The sequence below is a fragment of the Bubalus kerabau genome, chromosome 3, assembly GCF_029407905.1.
Source record: "Bubalus kerabau isolate K-KA32 ecotype Philippines breed swamp buffalo chromosome 3, PCC_UOA_SB_1v2, whole genome shotgun sequence".
In the NCBI taxonomy this organism is placed as follows: Eukaryota; Metazoa; Chordata; class Mammalia; order Artiodactyla; family Bovidae; genus Bubalus; species Bubalus kerabau.
The window spans coordinates 12703410-12729974 of NC_073626.1; the positions used below are offsets into that span (position 1 = coordinate 12703410).

At 43.3% G+C, this 26565-nt stretch overlaps 1 protein-coding gene across 14 annotated transcripts in view; it reads right to left on the minus strand.

Moving 5' to 3' along the window:
• KIF13A (kinesin family member 13A) overlaps positions 1–26565 on the minus strand; it is a 200194-nt gene that overhangs the window by 25754 nt on the left and 147875 nt on the right. For 8 of the 14 annotated variants that reach the window (XR_008711373.1, XR_008711372.1, XM_055570718.1 and 5 more), the window contains exons 17-28: positions 25524–25643; positions 20329–20542; positions 17633–17795; positions 16293–16433; positions 15088–15237; positions 12243–12404; positions 11145–11318; positions 7722–7873; positions 6114–6246; positions 5807–5953; positions 1716–1754; positions 35–134 (exon numbers count right to left, since the gene is read on the minus strand). Coding sequence is in view for 12 of the 14 variants with exons in the window: in XM_055570718.1 (XP_055426693.1) it covers positions 35–134; positions 1716–1754; positions 5807–5953; positions 6114–6246; positions 7722–7873; positions 11145–11318; positions 12243–12404; positions 15088–15237; positions 16293–16433; positions 17633–17795; positions 20329–20542; positions 25524–25643 (1695 nt within the window). In the remaining 2 variants the exon portion in view is untranslated. The remainder of the gene's footprint in view (positions 1–34; positions 135–1715; positions 1755–5806; positions 5954–6113; positions 6247–7721; positions 7874–11144; positions 11319–12242; positions 12405–15087; positions 15238–16292; positions 16434–17632; positions 17796–20328; positions 20543–25523; positions 25644–26565) is intronic. The other 6 variants (XM_055570725.1, XM_055570724.1, XM_055570723.1 and 3 more) reach the window with 3 other exon arrangements.

Here is a 26565-nt window from a genome sequence, read left to right on the forward strand (position 1 = left end):
GGCAACTCCCAGCCAAGAGTTACATCTCATGTACCTTTTTTGTTGCTGACTTTTTTAATCTGTTCGTCTAGGTATTCTCGCCGTTTAATGAGGGCATCCGACCACCTCTCTCTCACGCAGTTTAAGTCTTCTTCCTGGCATCAGGAAGGGAAAACATTTTCCTGTAAAGTGCACAGATAACTCTTTCTCTTTTTTTAACAACAGGTGTTTCAATTGATTAGGAATCTTTTCATTAGGAAAGGTCATTAAACGTTGCCGTGTGATTAATATGCAAGAAAGCACAGAAGCCTTAGGAACCCTGCATGCTGATTGAGGATCCTGATTTTCAGAAAATCAGAGCCCCTGGACTTCCGAAAGGATAATTATACTTAAAAGCAAGAGAAGCTCCAACTATACCAGCTGTTATACAATATGTGCAGCTATGTATTTAAGTTGTAGCTGTTTGTTTGAAGAGGTTTGTGATTCTAAGAGGAAGGGCACCAGAAACAGACCCCCAATTTCAAAACAGCAAATGGAGAATCACATTTTCACCATTCATAGCTCAATGGCTTGGGTAACATGTATTTTCTGAAAGGCAGAGAATAGATCAGCAGAGAACCTCTCGCACTTGCTGCAAAGATCTTACCTCTAACTGCTACCATGAGGCTAACCAAAAACGCCCCATGCAAAAAGCCAACATGCAGTCAGCCATGCTGAGAAATCCCGGAAGCGGATGCTGGACCTGACTGTGAGCCACGGGGCAGGAAGTGCACAGCCAGCCACGGGACGTTAGTTAATGGCGTTGCTAGATTCAAGGGGAGACTGGTATTTACCCTAAGATTTGTTTTTACTTGTTTGTTTTCTTTCTCAGTAAAGCTACGAGGCAGGAAAGACACCTACCAACCCTATTCAGAAGGCTTTGACTGCCTAATTCCAGTCTAACCCATAAGATGGTCCATTAAGAGCAGACACCTGAGGACTTCTGAGGTGTCCCCTATGACGGATCCACACTTTACTTAGAGGAAGGCACACCAGAAGACATGCGCTTGACATTTATGTAGAGAATCAGTACAGAGACTGGGAACCAACCCAGAAAGCTTCATCTCGGTTCGTCACCTTGGCCGTTACTGTAATCCCACATTCCGCTGACTGCAGGATGGTCAGCGCTACTTCACCTGTGCACTTTTTCCTCTAGATTTCCAGAAAGATTTAAGGCCGAGAGTTAAGTTCTCCAGGTTATGAATAACTAAGCTTGGCTTTACAGAAAGAAGAAAACTGGCTAAACAAAACCACGTGCTTAAAATGTCTCCACTTTTTCTGTCTGGCAAAAATCTTTAAAAATCAAATCGCATGTTAGAACAATGTAACTCGCTCGGATGTAAGGTGCTAACTGCAGGTTCACATAGGAAACACAGGTCTATTTAAAGATTATGGATAGATAACTACAGTTCTTAAGATCAATTTAATACAGCGATTGTGGTCTTGTTTAGAAAGGCTTTACAAGCAGTTTGAGATGGCATGGCAAAACGAACTATCTGCACATACATTTTGAACTGAAGGGGAAATCTGTAGAAACAGGATTGTGTCCCTGATTACGCTGAAAGCAAATCAAAAGCGAGTGAAAACGGCATATTCTTGCTCTACGGCCCTTCCTCCTCCCTGCCCTCGGCTTTGCGGATGCTGGCAATTAGCAGCAGCTGTGCCCCATGCCACAGGATTGACAGCAACAGTAATACCTGATAACTATCCATATCATCACCATCCTCATCATCTCTCTGGTAGGAAAAAAATAAACACAAAGGACATGCATTTTGGTTCTCAAACAGCACACAAGGAAAACAGGTCTCTAAGGTTAACACACACATTACAAAGGACAGCACACACAAACAGCATCGGCATAATAAACATTGAACTGAATCTCAAAAACTGGATTTCATTCACTTGCCTATAGTTAACCTAGCGAATTTAAGATTTTACTTTTTTTTCTTTCATCGAGAAAGCAGTCATTTAAAAATAGGAACTGTCTTAGATTCTCTTAGCTGGGGAGAGGAACCAACCCCACTGGGTCAAGACTTACCCCACTGTTATGCAAAGTGCTATTAGTTTCTGGGTGAGCTGTCAATTGAGATTTAGAGTGGGCAAAGTTAGAAAGGACTTTGGAGAGTTTCTTGCTCAGTCTCTTGGTTTTAGCTGTGAGGCAGCTGAGGCCTGAAGGATGAAATGATTGAACCCAAGGCTTACACAGAGAGTGGCAGGGGTCAGGACTGAGCCAGGTCTGTGCCCTTGACCTGGCACCACACCTCAGTTACTGTGACATGATCCCAGGGGAAAAACCACTGGGAAGCTAAGACTCCAGGTACAGTCAGTGCTCTGTATCCACAAGTCCCCCATCTGCAGATTCAACCAACCACAGAAGTTTCCTAATACAGAGGGTGGAGTGTACTGGGCCATTTTATGTAAGAGACTTGAGCATTCTCAGATCTTAGTATCCAAAGCGGGGTTCTGGAATCAATGCCCCTGGATACCAAGGGAAGACTGCAGAGATTCTGCATACTAAACCGCTACAGTAAGAGTTCATGACTACGTGGGGCTACCCAGGCGGCTCAGATGGTAAAGAATCTGCCTGCAGTGCAGGAGACCCAGGTTGGATCCCAGGTGGGGAAGATCCCCTGGAGAAGGAAATGGCAACCCACTCCAGTATTCTTGTCTGGAGAATTCCATGGACAGAGGAGCCTGGCAGGCTACAGTCCACGGGGTTGCAAAGAGTCGGACAGGAGTGAGCAACTATTACTCACTCATGGTAAGAGCACAGCCCACGATTTTGGATACACGGCTCTATCATCCACCACTGTAGGACAGACCAGTATTCATGTATCAGTCAGGTGAGAAAAACCAAAACTGTCCTAGACCCATGACAACACTTTACAATAACTACATAAAATAAGCATTTTTGGCAAAAACATTTGCCAAACAAAATGATTGTGTTGAAAACAAAAGGGTTTTAGTTGAGACGATTTTCCTTAGAAACAAGAATAAGGAGAGAAAAGGAATTCTTTGGTGGTTCAGTGGTTGGGACTCTTGGGCTCTCACTGCTGAGGGCCTGGGTTTGATCTTGGGTCAGGGAACTAACATCCCAGAAGCTACGAGGCCAAAAAATAGAGAAACAAAAATAAAGAAATCCCCATTTGTAGAGAATATCCATCTCTATGGAGGCAGGTTCTACTTAAAATGAAACATCCTTCTTTCATTTTTCTGGGGTTACTAGAGGGTTAATGTTAAAAAGGAAGTGGAGTGGCCTGGTCATATAAAAGAGTATTTTTTCCAAGCACTTTAAAAAATATGATTACACTGTTCTCATATTGAAGTATACTTAAAAATATACTGCTTTTCAAAAGTGCTTTAAAAAATACTGTTAAAATCATTCTCTGTGTAGACTTTAAAATAAACTTCAGCTTTAGTTTAGTAACCATCATTTTCATTTGGATAACTCTAACTTATTAAATGCAATCCCAATACTGAAATAACTTTCCTCGAATTAATTCCCCATACTAATGAATAAAGTACAAACAGCCTTAATTTATCATTATTTCTTAGACCAAGGAGATACTTCTATTCACTGAAAACCAGCTTGAGCTTTCGTGATGTAGAACTATTGTGAAATCAGCCTTTTCTGGACTGGCTCCAGCTATTACATCAAAATAATTCTAGTGTCTTATTCCACCAACAAAAACGGTACTGGACATGACCTGAAGCATGGTGCAAAGAAAAACAAAAGCTTTAAAACTGTCACGGCTTAAATTTGCATGGCAGGTACTATATTCTTTGAGGTTTTAACTCAAGGGGTATAGCTGCTTTAAAAAGTGCAAATAATCAACCCTTAGAGTGTTCCTTTGGGGCTTCCCTTGTGGCTCAGCTGGTAAAGAATCCGCCTGCAATTCGGGACACCTGGGTTTGATCCCTGGATTGGGAAGATCCCCTGGAGAAGGGAAAGGCTACCCACTCCAGTATTCTGGCCTGGAGAATTTCATGGACTGTACAGTCCATGGGGTTGCAAAGAGGCAGACACGACTGAGCTGACTTTCACTTTCACAGTGTTCCTCAAATGAGAGTAATCAATCAGTTAACGATATCCATCAGTTAATGATCCATGTCTGTAATCATGGTTCAGGATACACAGATTCAAGGTTTTATCTAAGATCAGAGATTCATTAAGCCACAAAATCTTATGGCAGAAAGGGACCTCAGAGAATTATCATAGTTTTGGAGGAAAAGAAAAGGGAACTCAAAAATATATATATATATTTTTAATATTTATCTATTCGGCTGCATTGGGGCTTAGTTGTAGCATGTGGGATCTTGGTTGCATCATATGGGATCTTCCGTTGCAGAACGAAGGCATGTGGGATCTTGGTTCACCAACCAGGGACCAAAACCCGTGTCCCCTGCGTTGTAAGGCAGATTCTTAACCAGTCAACCACCAGGGAAGTCCCAGAACTCAAAGTTTAAATGACTCGGTTAAATCAAACAAAACTAGGTATCCTCACTCCAAGTCTGAGCTCTTTCTACCAGGTCCTGTAGCTGCCCTCAAAGTTAATGGCCAAGCAAGGGAGAGCCTATTAATAACATCTACTCCACACACAGGGAAAAGTCTGGTGGAGAAGCCTCCCAGAAACAATAGACTCCAGCCTCACAGCTCCATTTACACTCTTTCCAGGCTTTGAGTCGGAGGCAGTTTTGGCCTGGGGTGAAACTCACAACTCACAAAGTTGTGCCTTCCTTTTGGCCAAACAGTCCAAGTCAGTGTCCTTTTTAGCTTTCAGGAAAGTCTTTGCTGCCATGAAGCCAAAAGGAAACTGCGTTGGAAGATGAATCATTCTCAGGATAGTCTGGGCTTCTGCCCAGACTCTACAGAGAAACTTTTTCTCCCCATCATGACACGGAACATGTTGCCTTCACCTGTGGCAGTGAGGGAACCAGGATTCAACGATCTGCTTCTTCCAAGTCTCTAAGTTGCTGTTGTTGAGTTGCTAAGTCGTGTCTGACTTTGCGACCCCATGGACTGCAGCCTGCCAGGCTCCTCTGTCCATGGAATTCTCTAGGCAAGAATACTGGAGTGGATTGCCATTTCCTTCTCCAGGGGATCTTCCCCAACCAGGGATGGAACCCGGGTCTTCTGCATTGGCAGGTGGATTCTTTACCACTGAGCCATCGGGGAAGCTTTTCTCTAATTATAATTGATAGCAAGCCAGGGACTCAGTGAAGCACGTGAGTTCTTTCAGGCCCCTGGGGACAAGTCCCTGATCTCAAAGTTTATTGTGATTGGCAAATGTGATGAACTCTTGGATGGTTTCACCTTTTAATTAAAAAAAATAAAATAAAACAAGATTTAGCAAAAGGAGATTTAATGAACATAAACGATCATGAGGACAACTTTCAGTTTAAAAAAAAAGGAAAGCTTTCAGAGAGCTCGTTAATTATGGCAGCATCTGGGGGCGATTTTATATTAATAAAAGTGGAATCAGGCCAAGCCAGCAATGTCACATACCCAACATAATTTGGGCCTGATGTAAAATAAAACCTGCCTGAAATAAACGAGCACAATAGCGCCAATGTGTTTTTATAAATAAAATAATTACTACGCAGCACTAAGCCACTATGGTATTTTAAACCTAGTAAAAAGGCAACCGATGGACATATGAATGGGGTGGGGGTGGGGCAGATACATGGTTACAGATACAAAGAGCTTGGTTATATTCCTAAAGAGGACTGCCTTAGTTCTGTATTAACCAATCTTTGTTAAACTCTGCTTCAAACCTGTTGGTCTCACCTGGTAACTGTCCAACCCTCTCTGGAGCTTGGTTGACCTGGCAGTGATGCAGCCGATGGAGATGGACAAGATGGCTTCTACCATGAGCGGCAGTGTCCCGGAATGCTGGACAGGCTTCACTGTGACTTGGACTCTCCGGGAATGACCCTGCAGAGGCGGGGGTTCGATGTGGAAATGGGTGCCGGGAATGGGAACCGGGAGGGACAGGCAAAGAGGATAAAGGAAAGGGCAAAGAACTAGAGCGCTCCAGAAACTGTGAGAAGGGGACAGGGAGAAAGCATGAAGCAAGCTGAGGCAGACCGAGTACCTGTCTGAGCTGAAAGACGCCGCCTGTGTTGACGTCCTTGGCCTGGTGAAGCTCCACGGCGGCATACTCCCCCAGCTCATTCAGCTCCAGGATGGAGATCCACATCTCTATTCTGCGAGTAACTTCGTTCCACCTGCAGAAACACGTCCCAGCAAACAACCAAGTCATTATTCTTTTAACATTTATTTATTCTCATTTATTTGACTTTGTTGGGTCTTAGCTGCAGCATGCGTATGTGCTCAGTCACGTCCAACTCTTTGCAACCCCGTGGACTGTATAGTCTGCCAGGTCCTCTGTCCATGGGATGATCCTGGCAAGAATACTGGAGTAGGTTGCCATTTCCTCTTCCAGGGGATCTTCCTGACCCAGGGATCGAACCTGCATCTGCTGCATTGGCAGGTGAATTCTTTACCACGGCACCACCTGGGAAGCTCCTTGGTTGCAGCACCTGGGCTCAGTAGTTGCACAGAGTCTCTACTTGTGGCTCATGGGCTTAGTCGCCTCTCAACATGTAGGAGTCTTACTTCCCCGACTCTGGATTGAATCCATATCCTCTGCACTGGAAGATGGATTCTTAACCACCGGAGCCTCAGGAAAGTCACATCCATGACATTATTAACCAAACACATTATTAGCAATAGGAAGAAGCCCCTAGTCACTGAGCATTTATTATGTGTAAGGCACTGAGCTATGTGTATCACAGATTATTTTCCTTTTTAGCTCTCAGAACAATCTCGTATGGTATAGGTTCTTTTTATTTATTTGATTGAGGTATGACACAGTGAACTGTCTAGCTCTCAAGTGTAGAGCTGGATGAGTCGTGACAAATGCACGCATCTGTGCCCCTTGTCTGGCCATGACCACCACAGGCTTGCTCAGGCCCCTTCCCACTCAATTCCCACACCATTCGCAGTAGCTGTATAACCTCAGATTCGTTTTATCTGCTCAAGAACTTCATATAAATGGAATCATGCAGTAGTGTGCTCCTCTAGCTCTGGCTTCTCTGATTCAGTACAATGTTTGTGAAATTCGTCCAAATGGGTAAGAGTGGGACACAGTCCTTTTCCTTTTTTTTGTTGAGTAATATTCTATTGTGTAACTACTAACACAGTTCATCATTCTCACACTGAAGGACATCTGGGTTGTTTACAGTTTGGGGGACATTATGAATAGAACTGCCATAAACATTTATGTACCAGGCTGCTTATAGACTTACATTTTCATTTTTCTTGGGTAAATACCTAGAAGGAAGATTGCTGGGTCATAGAAGAGGCAAAGAATCAACTTTAAAAGAATATACCCTCCTGTTTTCTTCTATAAGCTATATAGTTTTATCTTTTACATTTAAAGTCATGCTCCATCTCCAATTAAGTTTTGTGCAATCAGGTGAATTAAGATCAAGGTTGTTTTTTCCCAAGTAGACACCCAGATGTTTCAGTCTTGTAGAAAAGATGTTCCTTTGCCCATTGAATTTTCCCAAAACCTGGTAGTTCCTTTCATCATTCCCATTCCACAAAGCAGGAAATGGGCTCACAGAGTCCTAATTCTCAACCACTGTCCAAGCGCAAGCCTTGACCCCGCGCCTGAAGCCCTCAGCCAAGCACACACCTGTCATGCAGCGTTCTTGTCTTAGCATGAAGGGAATCGACTTCCCAGATGGAGCTGCCATTCCCGGTACACCGGTGGCCCCACACTTCAATGGCCAGTGCTCCATCTGAAATGAACTCCAGGAATTCTTCCGTTACGTTGACCATGTAATCCTGGGATAAGTAGGGGAAAGGGAACAGGACAGGAATTATGCAGAAAGGAATCTGTGAAATTTCCTTGTTACCTTTCAACTGTAAACAGATTCACTTTAGAGTATGTAAGCTTGATCCCAACCTTAAACCCATCACTGCTGCTGCTGGACAGAAAACGGCAAAGAAACCAGCATATTAGATGGGAAGGGATACCCGAGATAACTGAATTGAGTTCCTTTCTTTAATACAAGAGGACACTGAGGAAAGTAGCCGCCCCACATCACACGGCTTGCTGTTGCAGAGCTGAGCCTGTCCTCCCTTCTTTGTGGTTCGGCCTCTTTTCCCCAGACCATTCCAACTTTCAGCTGGAACAGACCAAGCAGCACAGCAAAAAAAAGAGGAATTTATGATTGTTCCTTGCTATGGCTTAGGAGACTAAAAACAGAATTAAATTTTATATGATTATCTCCACCAATCTGCACTCTTGCTCTTAAACGCTCCCACTGCAACTTTTCAAGAAATGTTTATTTATGTCAGTGCTCGGGTTTCTCACTGTGGTGGCTTTTCTTGCTGTAGAGCACAGGTTCTAGAGTGCATGAGCTTCTGTAGTTGTGGCTCCCATATTCTGGAACACAGGCTCAGTAGTTCTGGCGCACTGGCTTAGTTGCTCCTCGGCATGTGGGATCTTCCTGGATCAGGGACTGAACCCGTGTCTCCTGCACTGGCAGGTGGATTCTTTACCACTGAGCCACCAGGGAGGCCCCTCCCACTCCAACTTTTCACAAACAGATGAGTGAAGAGATAGACACTGAATGGATGGAGCAGTAAAGCAAATCACCCAGAACAAAGCAGCAGGCAAGGAACCATTTTCATTTCCTTCCCATTAGCAGGAAAGGGAAGGAAATGAAAGGGCTGTGCTGTGCTGAATTGGTTTAACATTATACTACCTAACTTTCTATTTTATTTGGAGACCAGTTCAGTTCAGTTGCTCAGTCTTGTGTGACTCTTTGCAACCCCATGGACTGCAGCATGCCAGGCTTCCCTGTCCCCCAACTCCCAGAGCTGACTCAAACTCATGTCCATCAAGTTGCTGATGCCATCCAACCATCTCATCCTCTGTTGTCCCCTTCTCCTCCTGCCTTCAATCTTTCCCAGCATCAAGGTCTTTTCTAATGAGTCAGCTCTTCCTATCAGTTAGCCAAAGTATTGGAGCTTCAGCATCAGTCCTTCCAATGAATATTCAGGACTGATTTCCTTCAGGATTGACTGATTTGATCTCCCTGCAGTCCAAGGGACTCTCAAGAGTCTTCTCCAACACCACAGTTCAAAAGTATCAATTTTTCGTCACTCAGCTTTATGGTCCAACTCTCACATTCATGCATGACTACTGGAAAAACCATAGCTTAACTAGATGGGCCTTTGTCAGCAAAGTAATGTCTCTGCTTTTTAATATCCTGTCTAGGTTGGTAATAGCTTTTCTCCCAAGGAGCAGGTATCTTTTAATTTCAAGGCTGCAGTCACCATCTGCAGTGATTTTGGAGCCCAAGAAAATCAAGTCTCTCACTGTTTCCATTGTTTCCGCATCTATTTGCCATGAAGTGATGGGACCAGATGCCATGATCTTCATTTTTTGAATGTTGAGTTTTAAGCCAGCTTTTTCACTCTCCTCTTTCACTTTCAAGAGGAGTTCCTCTTTGCTTTCTGCCATAAGGGTGGTGTCATTTGCATGTCTGAAATTATTGTATTTCTCCTGGCAATCTTGATTCCAGCTTGTGTTTCATCCAGCCCAGCATTTCACATGATGTACTCTCCATATAAGTTAAATAAGCAGGGTGACAATATGCAGCCTTGAGGTACTCCTTTCCCAATTTGGAACCAGTCCATTGTTTCATTTCTGGTTCTAACTGTTATTTCTTGACCTGCATACAGATTTCTCAGGAGGCAGGTCAGGTGGTCTGGTATTCCCGTCTCTGGAAGAATTTTCCACAATTTGTTGTGATCCACACAGTCAAAGGCTTTGGCATAGTCAATAAAACATATGTTTTTCTGGAATTCTCTTGCTTTTTCTATGATCCAGCGGATGTTGGCAATTTGATCTCGGGCTCCTCTGCCTTTTCTAAAGCCAGCTTGAACATCTGGAAGTTCTCGGTTCAGGTACTGTTGAAGCCTAGCTTGGAGAATTTTGAGCATTACTTTGCTAGAATATGAGATGAGTGCAATTGTGTGGTAGTTTGAACATTCTTTGGCATTTGCCTTTCTTTGGGATTGGAATATTTGAAGATAGAGCCAGAATTTTAAAAGGAAAATAAATTTAATGACCGATTAGGACAAACTGCACATTTTAGGGGTGAAAAAAAACTCCAGGTCACATAGTGAGTCCAAGGCCTCTGATACTAGTACTTATTAAGCCAGTTGTTAACTAGGATGTATCTTAAATCCAGGTTTCACCCTTCTAAAGGAGCAACTTTTGGGCTGTAAAGAAATATGAGGAATATTTAAAAGAATATTCAGAAAACAACAACAAAAGATTAATAAAGAATTAACAAATAGACTTGGTAAACACAGCTTTAAAAAAGTGGGCTACTTGTTTTCATAAAAATAATGACTTGACAACTGATGAACTTATTTACAGGGCAGCAATGGAGAAACAGACATAGAGAACAGACTTATGGACATGGGGAGAAGGGAGAAGAGGGTGAGACATATGGGTAGAGTAACATGGAAACTAACACTACCATATGTAAAACAGATAGAGAGTAGGAATTGCTGTAGGTCTCAGGGTACTCAAACAGGGGCTCTGTATCAACCTAGAGGGGTGGGATGGGGAGGGAGATGGGAGCAAAGTTCAAGAGGGAGGGGACATATGTACACCTATGGCTGATTCATGCTGAGGTTTGACAGAAAACAACAAAATTCTGTAAAGCAATTATCCTTCAATTAAATAAATATACTAAAAAAGGCACACACAAAAAGTAATGACTTAATAGACTTTACATATGTGAAATTTTACAAGTGGTGATATGGATGTGTTTTCTACGTGTAGAACCAGAAAAAATGGGCACAATTTTGAAAAAAAAGTAATCTCGAGAATCTATTACAAATTGTCCATGGAATATAATTGTAATATATATAGTGGAACTGTATGTACAAAATAAAGTACACGTGGAGGTTAAAAAGCCTAATGAACGTATTATGTTTCATAATGGGGAAACCTCTAAGTTACAAGTAGACTTCTGAACTGAGCCCCGGCCGGCAGCCTCCCAAGTAGTTCATTTTGGAATGGCATTTGTACCTGACAGTGAGAGAAGGTCACGGTGTACTGGGCATCCTTGGACTGTGGGGAAGGCACCTCAGGGTCCACGACAGGGGCGGCCACCGTGGGTTCACACTGGTCCCAGAATGTGTACTGACAGAAGACGAAATTTGAGAGGTTTAAGGGCAGCCCAGTTGCTTCTTTAATTTTTACCTGAAGAGGGAAAAAAAAAAAAAAAAAACCACAAATATAACTCACATAAAGAAAACAAACTGTGCATGCTTTTCATAGGGATGAAATAAATCAGTCATCCATCTGACATCTGAAGTATTCTTGCCTGGGAAGTTCCATGGACAGAGGAGCCTGGTGGGCCACAGTCCATGGGGTCGAAGAGAGTCAGACATGACTGAGTACACATGCATACAAGAGCATCTGTAATGAAATCTGTACCACAGTTTTGTAACTACAGTATATGAGCACGGCGACAAATGCATACATCACTCCCAAACTTTCCTAATGACTGAGTTTCAGATACAGCTGCAACCTTTACTAGAAAAGCATGATTCACTAAACAATATACACTCCTTGCAGCTCACATACATAGAAACTTTTGAAACTTCACACAACTGCCATCATCAAGTGTGCTATACTTCTGGAAAAAGTACTATCCATCACCATGTTTGCTGTCAGAAAGTTTAACTTGTGCCATGTTTTATGCAGGGGCTTCCCTCATAGCTCAGTTGGGAAAGAATCTGCCTACAATGCAGGAGGCCCCGGTTCGATTCCTGGGTCAGGAAGATCCGCTGGAGAAGGGATAGGCTACCCACTCCAGTATTCCTGGGCTTCCCTGGTGGCTCAGCTGGTAAAGAATCCGCCTGCAATGTGGGAGACCTGGGTTCAATTCCTAGGTTGGGAAGATCCCCTGGAGAAGGGAAAGGCTACCCATTCCAGGATTCTGGCCTAGAGAATGCCATGGGCTGTATAGTCCATGGGTTGCAAAGAGTCGGACACAACCGAGTGATTTTCACTCACTCACTCACTCACTCATGTTATATGAAAAATGCCCAAGATGTTCCATCAAATTGTTTTGAATGGAAAAGGTCACTTATCCGAGCCTCTGCAGCCCCACCCTCTCACCCGGCATGTCAGCTTCTTGACTCGGTGAATGATTTCCCCGGTGCTGTCCACGACTTCAAGACTCCCGCTTTCACTGGAGTTCTCCGAGGAGTCGTCCTCCACCATGCGCTCCGGGACGGCACCTGTCACTCGCATCACTTCCACGTGGAGACGCCCTGCAACCTGGGTCAAGGAACCAGAGCACCGTGGGGTTAAAAGGCAGCATGTGGACAAAACCGACCTGAGATGGAAAGCATGCAACCATAACCCCAAGTGAGCAGCTCCACTGTGACTACTAGGCCGCCTTCCAGCAACAGGAAACTTCCAGAGCTAGTCCACTCCATCACCTGCTCTGTAATCACTGGGCTTTACTTGGAGCGAAATCTGCCTCCTGGAATCATCTTCATTCTTACCCTTCTTCTGCAGGACAGCTCATGAACAGCACAAAGGCAGCCAACACATGCTACTTGGAGTCATCTATTTCCCTTATTTGTATTCATTCATATTATTCATATTCATTCACATACTCATCTGATCAAATACCTGGCATCGTGGGGAACACCAAGATAAAGACACAGGCTCTGCTATCTGGATGCTCACAGTCAAAAGAGGAGACAGAGAATTAAAAACCCAGGAACAACAGTATAGATTAACTGCTCTAACAGAGATATGTGTGGGTTGTCACAAGATGAATTTATACACTTGACAAATATTTACGGAGAAGTGACTGGGTGCCAGGGGAGGACTAAGCACTGCGTTTACAACAGCAAACCAAACAGTCAGGCCCCTGGGCTCATACAGCCTCTATCCTCTTGGGAGCAGAGAATGCGAACAGACCTCACACGGTGGCTGGAAGCAGGGTCAGGGGTGAGACCTACTCCAGGAGGGAGGACAAATACAAAGCCACTGAGTTATAAGGAAACAGTTCCTTTAAGATGGTTTTTCTAAAAAAGGGGGTGGGTGGGTGGGGTTTGAAGTCTCCAGAGTATCTTAGTGGTTTCTCTGGATCATTGAGAGTTTAGCAGCGTCTCTCCTGTAACTTGTGGCACAGAACTGAAATTAACGGGAGGAATGACCCCCAACCTTCGCAGACTTGGAGGGCGGTAATCAACCAGGTTTATCCTGGATACCGCACTTTAAGCTGTAACGACAAGTTGTGAAGGGGACACACGCGCCGGGGCTGCTGCTGTCATCCTAACAGTGAGGCTCATTCTCAAAGACAGCTCAGAGCACCTTCTGCAGAGCCACCGGCCCTGGCACCCAGGACCTGTGAGAAATTAGTTGATGGCATTTGACATGTGAGACAAATGTGGAGGAAGGAGTATGAGAAAGGGAAGAAAGGAAATATGAGAAATCAGTTAGAAGATGGTACTTCTTAAGCTTTTTACTCCTAATGTTTTTTGAGAACCTAATACATTTTTAGTAAAATTTTAGGGGTATCAATGGAATACTCAAAGCCCACCATGGACCCTAGCTAGCTTAAGTAACCCTGACTAAGGGACTCAGCTACTAGGTCTTTTTGAAATTGGAGTTGTGCCCATTTTTAACATGGGAAAAAGTAAGTTAGCTCACTAGTCTCCCACACCATAGTGTTCACAGGGGGGTTACACATGTGGGAATATGAGACATGTATTTACACATCACAGCTGGGAACCTAGGGTTTATTTTCTGGGTTCACTTCAGGCAGAGTGGAGCCCTATCCTCAGCCTGCTCTAAGAACCACCACAAACCATATGTAAACTACATAGTCAGTGGGAATTTGCTATATGATGCAGAGAGCTCAAACTGGTGCTCTGTGACAACTTAGAGGGGTGGGATGGGGTGGGAGGAAGGTTCAAGAGGGAGGGGACATATGTTTACCTACAGCTGATTCATGTCGATGTATGGCAGAAACCAATACAATATTGTACAATTATCCTCCAATTAAAAATAAATTTTAAAAGTAAAATAAAAATGTAACTTAAAAAAAAGAATCATGAAAAACAACTTAGTATTTCCAAGTTTGCATGTTATTAAAGAACAAATTACTTTTAAATTTAGTAGCATCATGAAATATTGATGCTACTAAATTTAAAATGAAGACATTCGTTGATGAACTGGGTAATAAAAAAAAAATGTTTGAACTTGAACATTTTCTGAAATGTTTCAGGCTGATATAAGGCCAATATAATGAAATAACTGAAATACGAGAGGCATTTTTTTTTAAGAGGTGGTAACAATGGGATGGTTAAGCTTGTTTGCTTAGAATATTTCAGATTTCAAAATAATCCCCTCGAGTTACATCTTATAAGGGCTTCCCTTGTGGCTCAGATGGTAAAGAATCTGCCTGCAATGCGGGAGACCTGGGTTCAGTCCCTGGGTTGGGAAGATCCCCTGGAGAAGGGAACGGCTACCCACTCCAGTATTCTAGTCTGGAGAATTCCATGGACAGAGAAGCCTGGCAGTCTATACAGTCCATGGGGTCGCAAAGAGCTGGACATGACTGAGCGACTTTCACTTTCACTTTTATATTTTGTAAAGACCACTTAGGCGCCAGGAAGGAGCTAAAGGGTATTATGGAGGTAAGAGATTAAAAGAGAAATCAATGGGGGGCACAGAGCCGAATCTGGTTTCCAAAAGATTTCTAACTTGATAAAAACAAAGAAAATCCTGTGAACCACAAACAAAAAACACGTTCTAATAATCTTTTAAAGCCATGAATTAATGTTGATAGTTCCTATTCATATTAGTAGGGAAAAAAGAACGTGATCCTGAGGCTTCACCCTAGTTTCTGGATCTAAATCAAGAACATAACTTAAATCGAATTGAAACAACAAAACCCACACTTCGGCCATGGTCATTTTCTCCCAGCCTGGCTTCTCCTTACCTCCCCCTGCTGGCTGATGATAGGAACTGCATACTGAAGCTTCACATCACAGAAGAGACACTCCAGGAACACATTCGCCACGCCAATCAGGTTGTGATTCTCTTGGGCTTCATAGAAAGGGTCACCTCGTTTCCCGCAGAGTCGCTTTGCCTGAGTGGCAGGACAGGTTGGGGGATTGGGGGTAGGGGGTAAGTAGGAAAAGAAAACATCAATCTAATACTATTTAAAACTAGCTATTTTGAAATGTTTCAAAAAGAAAGCATTTATCCACATCGATTAAAAGTAAAATCAGAATCATGTCATACAAATAAATCAAAACTAGCACACGGGAGGGGCTTGTTAGGGCGATAACTGATGAAAAGGTGTGGAAAGCCCTTCTATCAGTTATAGCCCCACCCACCACACACCCCACCCCAACCCTCCCCATCTTCCCTGGCACACCCTACCCTGCATGGTTCTACTCCCTGAGCTTTTCTTCATTTCCTTCGTTGAGTCCTTTTTTCCATTACTAGTGTACGAACAATGGACCACGCTCTCTAAAATTATTCTTAGCATGTACCCAGCCATGAATACCGCTAGGACAGCATGAGCATATGCTGATGAACACAAAACCCATGCTGGCCCATCTAAGCTGATTTTTAACACCACCAACAAAACAGCACAAATTCACTTTGTTCCACTTCATTTCACTTGAAATGTACTAAAGATGCAGAAGGTGCTAGGTGTTCTCTTCACGTAGTTCCTATCTGTGTGAGGATCACATATTTTATGACCCACCCAACTGACTTTCACTTTACATTTCTAATATAAATGTCCCCAGCATCACTGCAGATATTCAGTGATGCACATGTGTGTGTTCTGACAACTGTGTGTTAGTCACTCAGTTGTGTCTGACTCTCTGTGACCCCATGGACTGTAGCCCCCCAGGTTCCCCGGTCTGTGAAATTCTCCAGACAAGAACAGTGGAGTGGGTTGCCATTTCCTTCTCCAATGCATGAAAGTGAAAAGTGAAAGTGAAGTCACTCAGTCGTGCCTGACTCTTAGCGACCCCATGGACTGCAGCCTACAGGCTCCTCGGTCCATGGGATTTTCCAGGCAAGAGTACTGGAGTGGGGTGCCATTGCCTTCTCCAGTTCTGATGATTAAGTTACTCATATTCTGTCCTTTTAATGCAACCAAACTCCTTGACATTTTGTCCCTTTTACCTCAGGAATCTTTTCCTTCCATTCTTGATAAAGGTCTCTCATATCAATTAATTTATTCTCCAGCTTCTCAATGGTCCACACTTGAGTGCTCTTTCCTTTCCTCCTCACTTGAATAGCTGGCTCACTCACTATTGCTCCTCTCTGTAGAATATAGGAAAACAAAAACAAAAAAACAAACACAGCAAATCTCGTTATTTTGGACTGCTGAAGCAATATGCATTATCACCAAGTAGAAAGTTTAAAAAAGACACATAATGTATACAAAGAAAGATGAAATCTACCATATATGGAATATTCTAGTTTATTTTCAATCTTCTTCGTAGGGCCGTGCATGCATGTTTTATTTTTAATCACACTTAGAACCAAGCAAAAATACAAATTTCCCATCCCAATTCTTTCTCCACAGTTAACCTTTTTGTGTGGTTAAATATTCTTCAGAAACATAATGTTTAATAGCAACAAAGTGATCTGTTATGGGGATGTATCACTCATTTGACTAATTAGTCTACTGCCCAACATCATGGCTGTTTCAAATGTTTGCTATTACAAAGGTAACTATGATAAGCATCCTTGTACAAAAGCACATAAACCTTTACAAACACTTCTGTAAGTATGGATTTACAGTAAATTTCACAAAGGAGAACTACTTGGTCAAAAGACTGAAATGCAAGAAGGCTGATGAGATACCCTCTGACTTATTTCTCACTCACTTGTCGGAGGGAAAAATGAATGGAGGAAAAATTACTTTTCAAGGTTTCTCCCTAAAGAAAAAAATCTTGAAGTTTACTGATGGAAACTTCTGAGTGGCTGCCAAGAATCCTTCTGTGTACATAAAACAGGGATCATAGGAGTTTTCCTTTCTTGTCACTCTCTCAGAATGGTACTATTATAAGATATTTACACATCCCCCATTTTCAGGAGGCATTTATATGAGAGAGAAAAGCAAGGAGTTAGTTATATCCATTTCTAGTTTCAGTGTTTTCTTATTTATTTCTGGCTGCAGTGCGTAGCTTGTGGGATCTTAGTTTCCCAACTAGGGAGTGGACCCTGGACCACAGCAGTGAAAATGCAGAGTCCTAACCACTGGACCACCAGGGAATTCCCAAGTTGCAATGTTTTAAAGAAAGCATTTAAACTAGAAACTCTTTCTGCCCTCCAGATTCTCATATTCTGATCATATATACCCAAAGAGGTTTCTAGAGGGGGTCTTTAAAAGAACAAACCCTCCGGCTCACGTCAGGGTCTCTTCACAGATGTTCTGCGGATGTCAGGCTGATGTTCTACCTCTCAGAAGCTACTGCTGCGCCTCTTGCCCTCCTCCTCTTTGAGAGCATTCTTACCTTCCTGTTGGCACTGAGGTTCGCAGCAGGGATCTGCAGAGTCACCTGGTAGTCGGTAAGCCTGCTCATCTCCTCGGCTAAGAAGTTTGCCTCTCTCACCAGGGTGTTGGCTTTTACCAGCTGCTCCCGCAGTTTTGCCAGACTTTGGCGAAAGAGTTCGTCCCTGTGAGCAACAGAGAAGGAAATGAGAGCATCTGGAAGAAAACTGCAATCCTGTTTTCCAAGTGAGTCATATTATTAGAAAGTAGTAAGAATCTCCTCTCAGACAATTATCTTTCAACCTATTTTTGGCAATTCACCTCTTATCCTCCCCTCTTCCCACCAGGGTTCCATGGGCTATCCACTGGTAACCAGGAATGAGGAGCAAAAGTGTGGGGTAACTTAACTTCCAACCATGTTTTAAATTATATAATATTTGAAAAAGAATAGATTTTGATATGAAAATGCAAAAAAAAAAAAAAAAAAAAAGGCCCAATAAAGCATTCCTTTAGGAAAAAGAAATCATTATGACTTTTGTAAGCTTTGTAGTGGAGGAGATCTAGCATAAGGAGAAAGTGTTTTATGTGATTTCTTCATTTGGTAGATGTGAGAAGTAGGTACTTTTGGGGCAGCAGCAGTTTGCTTTTCAACTCTAAATGAGTGCTTCTTGATAAATATGTCTCTAACATCCTGACTGAGGAGGCAATGGCAACCCACTCCAGTACTCTTGCTTGGAAAATCCCATGGACGGAGGAGCCTGGTAGGCTGCAGTCTGTGGGGTCACTAAGAGTCAGACACGACTGAGAGACTTCACTTTCACTTTTCACTTTCATGCATTGGAGAAGGAAATGGCAACCCACTCCACTGTTCTTGTCTGGAGAATTTCACGGACGGGGGAACCTGGTAGGCTGCCGTCTATGGGGTCACACAGAGTTGGACACGACTGAAGTGACACAGCAGCAGCAACATCCTGACTAGATCCAAACCCTATTACATGTTTTCCCAGAGCCACATCTTTTGCCTCAGTAGTCTTTGTCATGTAGCTCAGCTGGTAAAGAATCCACCTGCAATGCAGGAGACCTCGGTTCGATTCCTGGGACGGGAAGATCCACTGGAGATGGGATAGGCTACCCACTCCAGTATTCTTGGGCTTCCCTGGTGGCTCAGCTGGTAAAGAATCTACCTGCAATGCGGGAGACCTGGGTTTGATCCCTGGGTTGGGAAGATCCCCTGGAGAAGGGAACAGCTACCCACTTCAGTATTCTGGCCTGGAGAATTCCATGGTCTATTCCATGGGATCACAAAGAGCTGGACACGACTGAGTGACTTTCACTTTCAGTCTTCGTCATAGTTCCAGTTTTTCACTTATTTGTATAATTATTTGACTAATAACATCCATCTCCCCTATGAAGCTGTAAGTGCCCCTAGGGCAGGGACCACGTCTTTTTTGCTTGTCACTACACCTAATTCCTGGCCAAGTACATGGTCCATCATAAAATATGCAAAAATTACCCACTGAATGAAAGAAAGAGTAGAGCTGACCCTTGAACAACATGGGTTTGAACTGCACAGGTCCGCTTAGATGTGGAATTTTTTCTCTATGATCCACAGTTGGTTGAATCTGTGGATGTGGAATGTAGATATCAAGGACCAACTGCAAAGTTACACTCGGATTTTCTGCGGCATGGAGTGTCAACACGCAATAAATGCTTAAGAAACGTCCAGTGCTATTATTATTACAACAGAGGAGTTATTAATGGACTGTCAACAAAGCCTGGCCTTTACATTTACTGAATGCATGACTGAGAGGGTATTTCGATTGACTGAAATAATATTTCCCATGACTTGGTGCTGTTGGGATCATAAAAAAGCACCATTCCTAGACTGGCAAGAACACAACAGAGCTTTGTAACAATTTACAATCTTTGCTGTTGTTACCATTTCCTCCACTACTGCCTCAGTTCTGATACAAATATTTTAAAGTTGTAAATTTAAAAAATTCACAGATTTCTTAACATTAAAACTGGATTTAAATTGACTCCAAAGCAAGAGAAATAAAAGAACAAGAAATGCTTTTTATGCTTTGAGTGAGTGAAAGTCGCTCAGTCATGTCCAATTCTTTGGGACCCCATGGACTGTAGCCCGCCAGGCTCCTCTGTCCATGGATTTCTCAGGCAAGAATACTGGAGTGGGTTGCCATTTCCTTCTCCAGAGGATCTTCTGGACCCAGGGATCAAACCCGGGTCTTCTGCATTGCAGGCGGATTTTTTACCGTCAAAGACACCAGGGAAGCCCGCTTTTATGCTTTAGAACTATTCAATTGTTCTTTACTTCAAAACGAAACAGTGATATTCTAACTTGGCACCATTTTTACTGAAGGGTAAGAGGGCAGGTGTAATCTTTAACAACTGACATCACAGTAAACATACTTGAAAGTGAAAAAGTGAAGTCTCTCAGTCATGTCCGACTTTTTCGGACCCCATGGACTGTAGCCTGCCGGGCTCCTCCATCCATGGGATTTTCCAGGCAAGAAGACTGGAGTGGGGTGCCATTTCCTTCCAGGGGAACCTTCCTTGAAAGACAAGGCGACCGCTAACAATTCAGACATGGAAGTAAGACTTCCCTCTTTGCTAGGTTTGTCCCCCTTGGACGTGCCTTACAACGGCCTCCCCTGAGGCCCCGAGGCCTTGCCCTAGGCCCCCGGGTCCCCTTCCTACCTCTCCTCAGCCCACTGGGTCACCTTCTGCTGCGCCGTCTGGCTGCTGTAGGCCAGGCGGTCGGGGCCGCTGATCTGGGGCTGCCTCTCCGGGGACAGCTGCTGGCGGAGCTGCTCCAGCTCCCGCTCGTACATGAGTCGCTGCTCCTCGAGGGCGCTTCGCTTTTCCTCCAGGTACTGCTTCTCCAGGACCTGCACCACGTTCTGAACTGGGTCTGGTGAGCCAAGAGACAAGGCAAGGGGCTCTTCAGCGGTGGCTAGGACAGGCAGCGCCCCCCACCCCCAGCGAGGCTTCTAACAAGGACTGTCTCCTCCCCCAGATGGAGCCTTTCAGTGTTCTTGTCTGTGAGCGGCCGGCCGGGCCCGGTCAGGTGGAATTCTCTCCATTTCCTTTTTCTTAACATTTCAGATTAAACACCTTGTAGGGAAACATTCCTCACATCTACTATTACGTTCTTCAATTTGATGAGCTCGCCCTGATGTGTAGATAGGTGGCTCAACTACAAAAAGAAGAAGGTAGAGGAAAAAGGGATGGTATTCTATCCACCGAGAAGAAAGACTCAATGAAATCTAAGGTGATTTCAAAGACAGAGCCATACAAGATTTGATTTTATGTCGTCACTTTTTAGGTGCATTTAGCATTGGTTTTAGTTGACAAAGGTTTATAGTACCCATTGACAAAGGGTTTACAGTTCTGATTTGGCTAAAAATTTGTTTCTCCTGAATTTCTCTAATGTGGGAGGAAACTTACAGATCACAGCATCTGTTTGAGAATATGAATTGAGTATATGGTCTGCCAATTTCTCAGGTGCTAATAGCCAAGAAAGCAATTCACTTACAAAAACAAAAGTCTACTTCTGCTTTTTTGCTTTTGCAGATTGAGAGATGACCAACATACATGTGGGTGAACAGGTATTAGAAATACTAATAGATCTTGTTTAAAGGGGCCCTGACTATGACTAGGGGTGGTTATGGTGTAGGTAGGACTCAATCCTAAAGAGCTAATTGGCTGTCCCAGGACATTAGCTTGGTAACGGCCAAGGACCTGGATGCAGTGGACAAAGTTTAAGGAAAGCACAGACCACGTGTACACAAGAGAAAACTATGACACATCTAAGTGAGGAGGCCATAATGGGGAAGCAGTATGTTAGACAATCTGGATGGTAAACAAAGAAATTTACCATAACGGTAAATATTTCCTTGAAGCACATAAGACCTAGGAGATTCACTTGTATTCTCAGACTGGCCTGCAATTTACACACTGGTCTATTATTGAGGGCAGTGTCCTATTTCTACAAATTGACCCTCATTTTAATTTCTGGGATAAGAGAAGGAAATTAAGAGGAATCTTCACATCACCTGATGATGGATACTGACTGGACTAGACCAGAAGACCCTATCAATTTGTGAAATAAGCATTCATATTTTACTAGTTATCTATATGAGAAGAGGGGGGCGGAAATAGCACTTTAGCTTAAAAAAGAAGGTTAAAGAATACAAAACAGAGTAAAAGTCATTTTAAAAATCACTAGATATGCACAGTATATGCGAGCTGTTTTAATAAAAATGATGACCATAACAGCAATAATAATTCTACTATCTGTTGGCTTATGTCTCAGGGTAGAGGCACTATATGCTTTTCATGCATCATCTCACGAAAGCCTTGCAACAAAGCTCGGGGTGGGCAGCATTCCCATTTTAAAGAGGAGACAACTGGAGCTCAGAAAAGTTAAGTGGCCAACCCAAGATGGCACAGCTAATAAGCAAAGCAACAGAGCTGGGTTTTGAACTCAGACCAGAGTTAATTATCTGGGGTAGGAAACAAACTTAGTAATAAATTATACTCTTACCTCCAATGTTTTCCTCAGAATTAGTACTCTGCTAAAGAACAGATGTTTAAAAAATACTGTTCTTTGCTGATATAAAATTCTAAAATTCATTTCTTTTTTCAAAGAATACTACTTTTCTTCATAGAGTCCTGACATAAGAGTCCCTGAAATGCATCACCTGAAAGGCCAGTGAAAAATGGACTCCAAAAAAAAAAAAAACCCTTCTTACACAAAGACAGACCATGGCTGGGTAAGACCTCTCCCATAGTGAAAACTGATATACTCCAAAGGATTAGAACTTCTGATACAGCCTTAGAGCCTCTGGAAGAAAAACTGTAAATAATATGGTAATGTTTTTTGAGAGAGTTTTAAAAAATTTTACATTTAAGGGCTAGAGAAGAAAAGTTCTCTCAGAATTTTATATATATATATTTCTCAAACAGTGATATATATATATATTTTCTATTTAGGCTCTAGGTGTCAAAAAGAAAGGATAGGGTCCTCACCATCCATTTATAGGGCCCTAAAATAACCTCAGATATGCAGATGACACCACCCTTATGGCAGAAAGTGAACAGGAACTAAAAAGCCTTTTGATGAAAGTGAAAGTGGAGAGTGAAAAAGTTGGCTTAAAGCTCAACATTCAGAAAACAAAGATCATGGCATCCGGTCCCATCACTTCATGGCAAATAGATGGGGAAACAGTGGAAACAGTGTCAGACTTTATTTTTCTGGGCTCCAAAATCACTACAGATGATGACCGCAGCCATGAAATTAAAAGATGCTTACTCCTTGGAAGGAAAGCTATGACCAACCTAGATAGCATATTCAAAAGCAGAGACATTACTTTGCCAACAAAGGTCCGTCTAGTCAAGGCTATGGTTTTTCCTGTGGTCATGTATGGATGTGAGAGTTGGACTGTGAAGAAGGCTGAGCGCCAAAGAACTGATGCTTTTGAACTGTGGTGTTGGAGAAGACTCTTGAGAGTCCCTTGGACTGCAAGGAGATCCAACCAGTCCATTCTGAAGGAGATCAGCCCTGGGATTTCTTTGGAGGGAATGATGCTGAAGCTGAAACTCCAGTACTTTGGCCACCTCATGTGAAGAGTTGACTCACTGGAAACGACTCTGATGCTGGGAGGGGTTGGGGGCAGGAGGAGAAGGAGATGACAGAGGATGAGATGGCTGGATGGCATCACTGCCTCGATGGACGTGAGTCTGGGTGAACTCCGGGAGTTGGTGATGGACAGGGAGGCCTGGCGTGCTGCGATTCATGGGGTCGCAAAGAGTCAGACACAACTGAGCGACTGAACTGAACTTGGTGTGTATGAACCTTTTTTCAGAGAAAGAAAACTGGAAAACACATGAATTTTTTTTTAAAAAATCATAGTCTAGGGCTTTGGCTAAAAGACACTGAATAAGATGTTTAATGCTTATTTCTACTTGCTGGTCAATGGTGTGTGGAAACACACATATCCCAAGTGGCTGAGGAGGGGGTTCCACGCCAACGCACAGGTGATGTGACTGGCCATGACACAGTACCCCTACTGCTCACCAGGCCTTCTCAGAAGCCACAGAACAACACACAGATGTGCCAGAGAGCAATTCCAAGCATCCTTCCCCTCACCTGCCATGGACCAGCCCGGAAAGCCATGCTCGGGGACTCCAGATGTAGCTGGGATACACAGAACCCAGGAGAGGTACAGAGGCTGAGGTTTCTTTTTCCCTCTGATCCCAACACAAGTCTGGAAACACTTTTCTCTGGATAACATTTTCTTTCCGAATTAATTGACCCATTTTAAGCCTTTCTCACTATACAGCATATTCTTTTTATTTTGGCCACACATCACGGCTTGTGGGGTCTCAGTTGCCCAACCAGGGATTGAACCCAGGTCCTTGGAGGTAAAAGCATAGAACCTTAACTGCTGGGAATTTCCTATATAGCATATTCTTTTTTGTTTGTTTGTTTTTAAATTCAAACTTTTTATTTTGTATTGGGGTATAGTCAATTAACAATGTTGTGACAGTTTTAGGTAAACAGCGAAGGGACTCAGCCATGTCTGTACATGTATCTGTTCTCCCTACATTGCATACTCGTAAAAAGATCATTCCAATCAGCATGTCAGTCTGACTCTGTGATATGGGTAAGGACAGAAACCAAAGATGATCTGGCCTGTTCTCAAATCACCAGTCCACTATCAAGAGAGTGTTAACAGTTTCCTTCATTTCCTTATCACTTTCTTCCTCTTGAATGAACTGTTTTAGAACTCAGTGAGCCTGGAGCCTCAGGCCAAGAAACCAAAGGGGTAAGTGTTTTAGGAGAGAAAGGACCTCTTTTCCTTTGGGCATAGCGTGCTCCCTTCTTCCTTACTTTATTCTCTGCCTGGTACATAACTACGCAATGAGCACAAACTTCCTTGTTCGTCCCGTGTATGGGAAAGAGAGAGGGTGATGGTGTGAAGGTTGAAGGGCATTTACGTGACCCAGAGGAAAGTGAAAGTCACTCAGCTGTGTCCGACCCTTTGTGACCCCATGGTTTATACAGCCCACGGAATTCTCCAGGTCAGAAGACTGGAGTGGGTAGCCTTTTCCTTCTCCAGGGGATCTTCCCAACCCAGAGATCGAACCCAGGTCTCCCACATTGCAGGCAGATTCTTTACCAGCTGAGCCACAAGGGAAGCCTCGGGACCCAGAAAATTAAAAAAAAGTGACCCAGAGAATTAGAATTAATTCATATCAAGATGCCTAAGGCACTGAATCAAAGGGCAGAATAGATCCTTTGAGGGAAAAAGGAACCTTTGAATTCCAGATGGAATAAGTCCTGGGATCCTTCAGCAGACCCTCAGTTCTTCTTTACTTTAGAGCTACCACTGACTCTGCGAAAACAGTTTTTGTCGAGAAAAACATATTATGGTCTAAAAATACGAAGTTTGCTTTTACTCTTAATTCAAATGAACTGGGTTTTAGACCATTAATTATTCTAGAGATTTGAAGATACACTATTTTAGTTTATCACTGAGATAATGCAGGTGACTATTTATCCAGAAGTACCATATCCTGAACTCCTATGCTGTCAACAGAAATAAAAATACCAGAGACACTTCTTGCTGTCGGATACATGAGGAAAAGAACAGCCACCAGGTTCTAACCATTGGGAAGGCCATGGAATTTGGAAACGGGGAGGAAGTGGTCATAACTGAAAAGGGAACATTCCTCCAACAAGAATTCAGAGCACCTCTGCCAGGCAGAAGACTGCAGTGTCTTCCCCATCACGTTAGATCTGGCCAAAGCATGAAGCACAAGCGCCAACAAGCAGCCCTGCTAAAAACCAGTCAAGCTCCTTCAAGCTAAAGCCAATCAGTTAAAACCTTTTTCCCAGTGTTTGTGGAGGAGCTTCGTCTGAAACCACATGAGAGGGAAGAGAATCTTCAAATAGGACCACCAAGGGGACGACCACCAGGCAGACAGGCTTATGATCGGGAAGCCACCTAAGCAGTACAGGTGAAGAGTATGAATTCTGCCCGGCCGCCAGCATTTCAGCATCGTATCAGAGCACATCGGTGTGCCCTACAGGGGAGCTTCACTTAGCAAGGGGAGTGGGTAAAGCATAGTAACGGGGAAATGTTACTTTTACATGAATGAAATCAACACTAGAGATCAAAGTCTGATCTAGAATACAAATGGATACTTACGTTAACACCATGAGCCAGGCCACTGATGCCCAACTGCTCTGCCTAAGAAGACTGAAGGGATTAACAAATACTACACACTCACTGGTTATCCAGGGGGATTGTGTGTGTGTGTGTGTGTGTGTGTGTGTGTGTGTGTATATAAAAATATATAAATAAATATATGATAAGCAGGTAGTGATTGGAGAAATTAGAAATGTGTGCCATGGGATGATAGATAGATGATTAAATGGATACCACTTAGATGCTTCGCAGAGTTGGAGAACAGAGACATCCAGAAGCCTGTAACTGCATCGAAAGCAAGAAGCTCTCTTCTAATGGGCATTCCTTCACCTGGAGTTTGGAACTGCACTCTCCTGTCACACCCTGCACCTACTGGGGCTTCCAAAACAACCGCTCAGAGGAGACTTGCTGCTCAGGCATGTTGTTAACCGACCCACTAATGTGATTCTGTCTGAGCATGAAATGTCTGTCGGGACTCCTCCCAACTTGGTGAGCAAGTGGCAGAGTGGGCTGGAGCTTGGGTCCCGGCTGTGGTCCTCCCTGTGCTGCGTTGTCAAAAGCCCCCATAGTTAATCTCTAATCTTTTTTTCTTTTTAAAATATTTGGCCACAGCATGGCACGTGGGATCTTAGTTCCCCAGCCAGGGATTGAACCTGTGCCCCCTGCACTAGAAGGAAAAGTCTTAACCATTGTCATGGAAATCCCTTAATCCCTAATC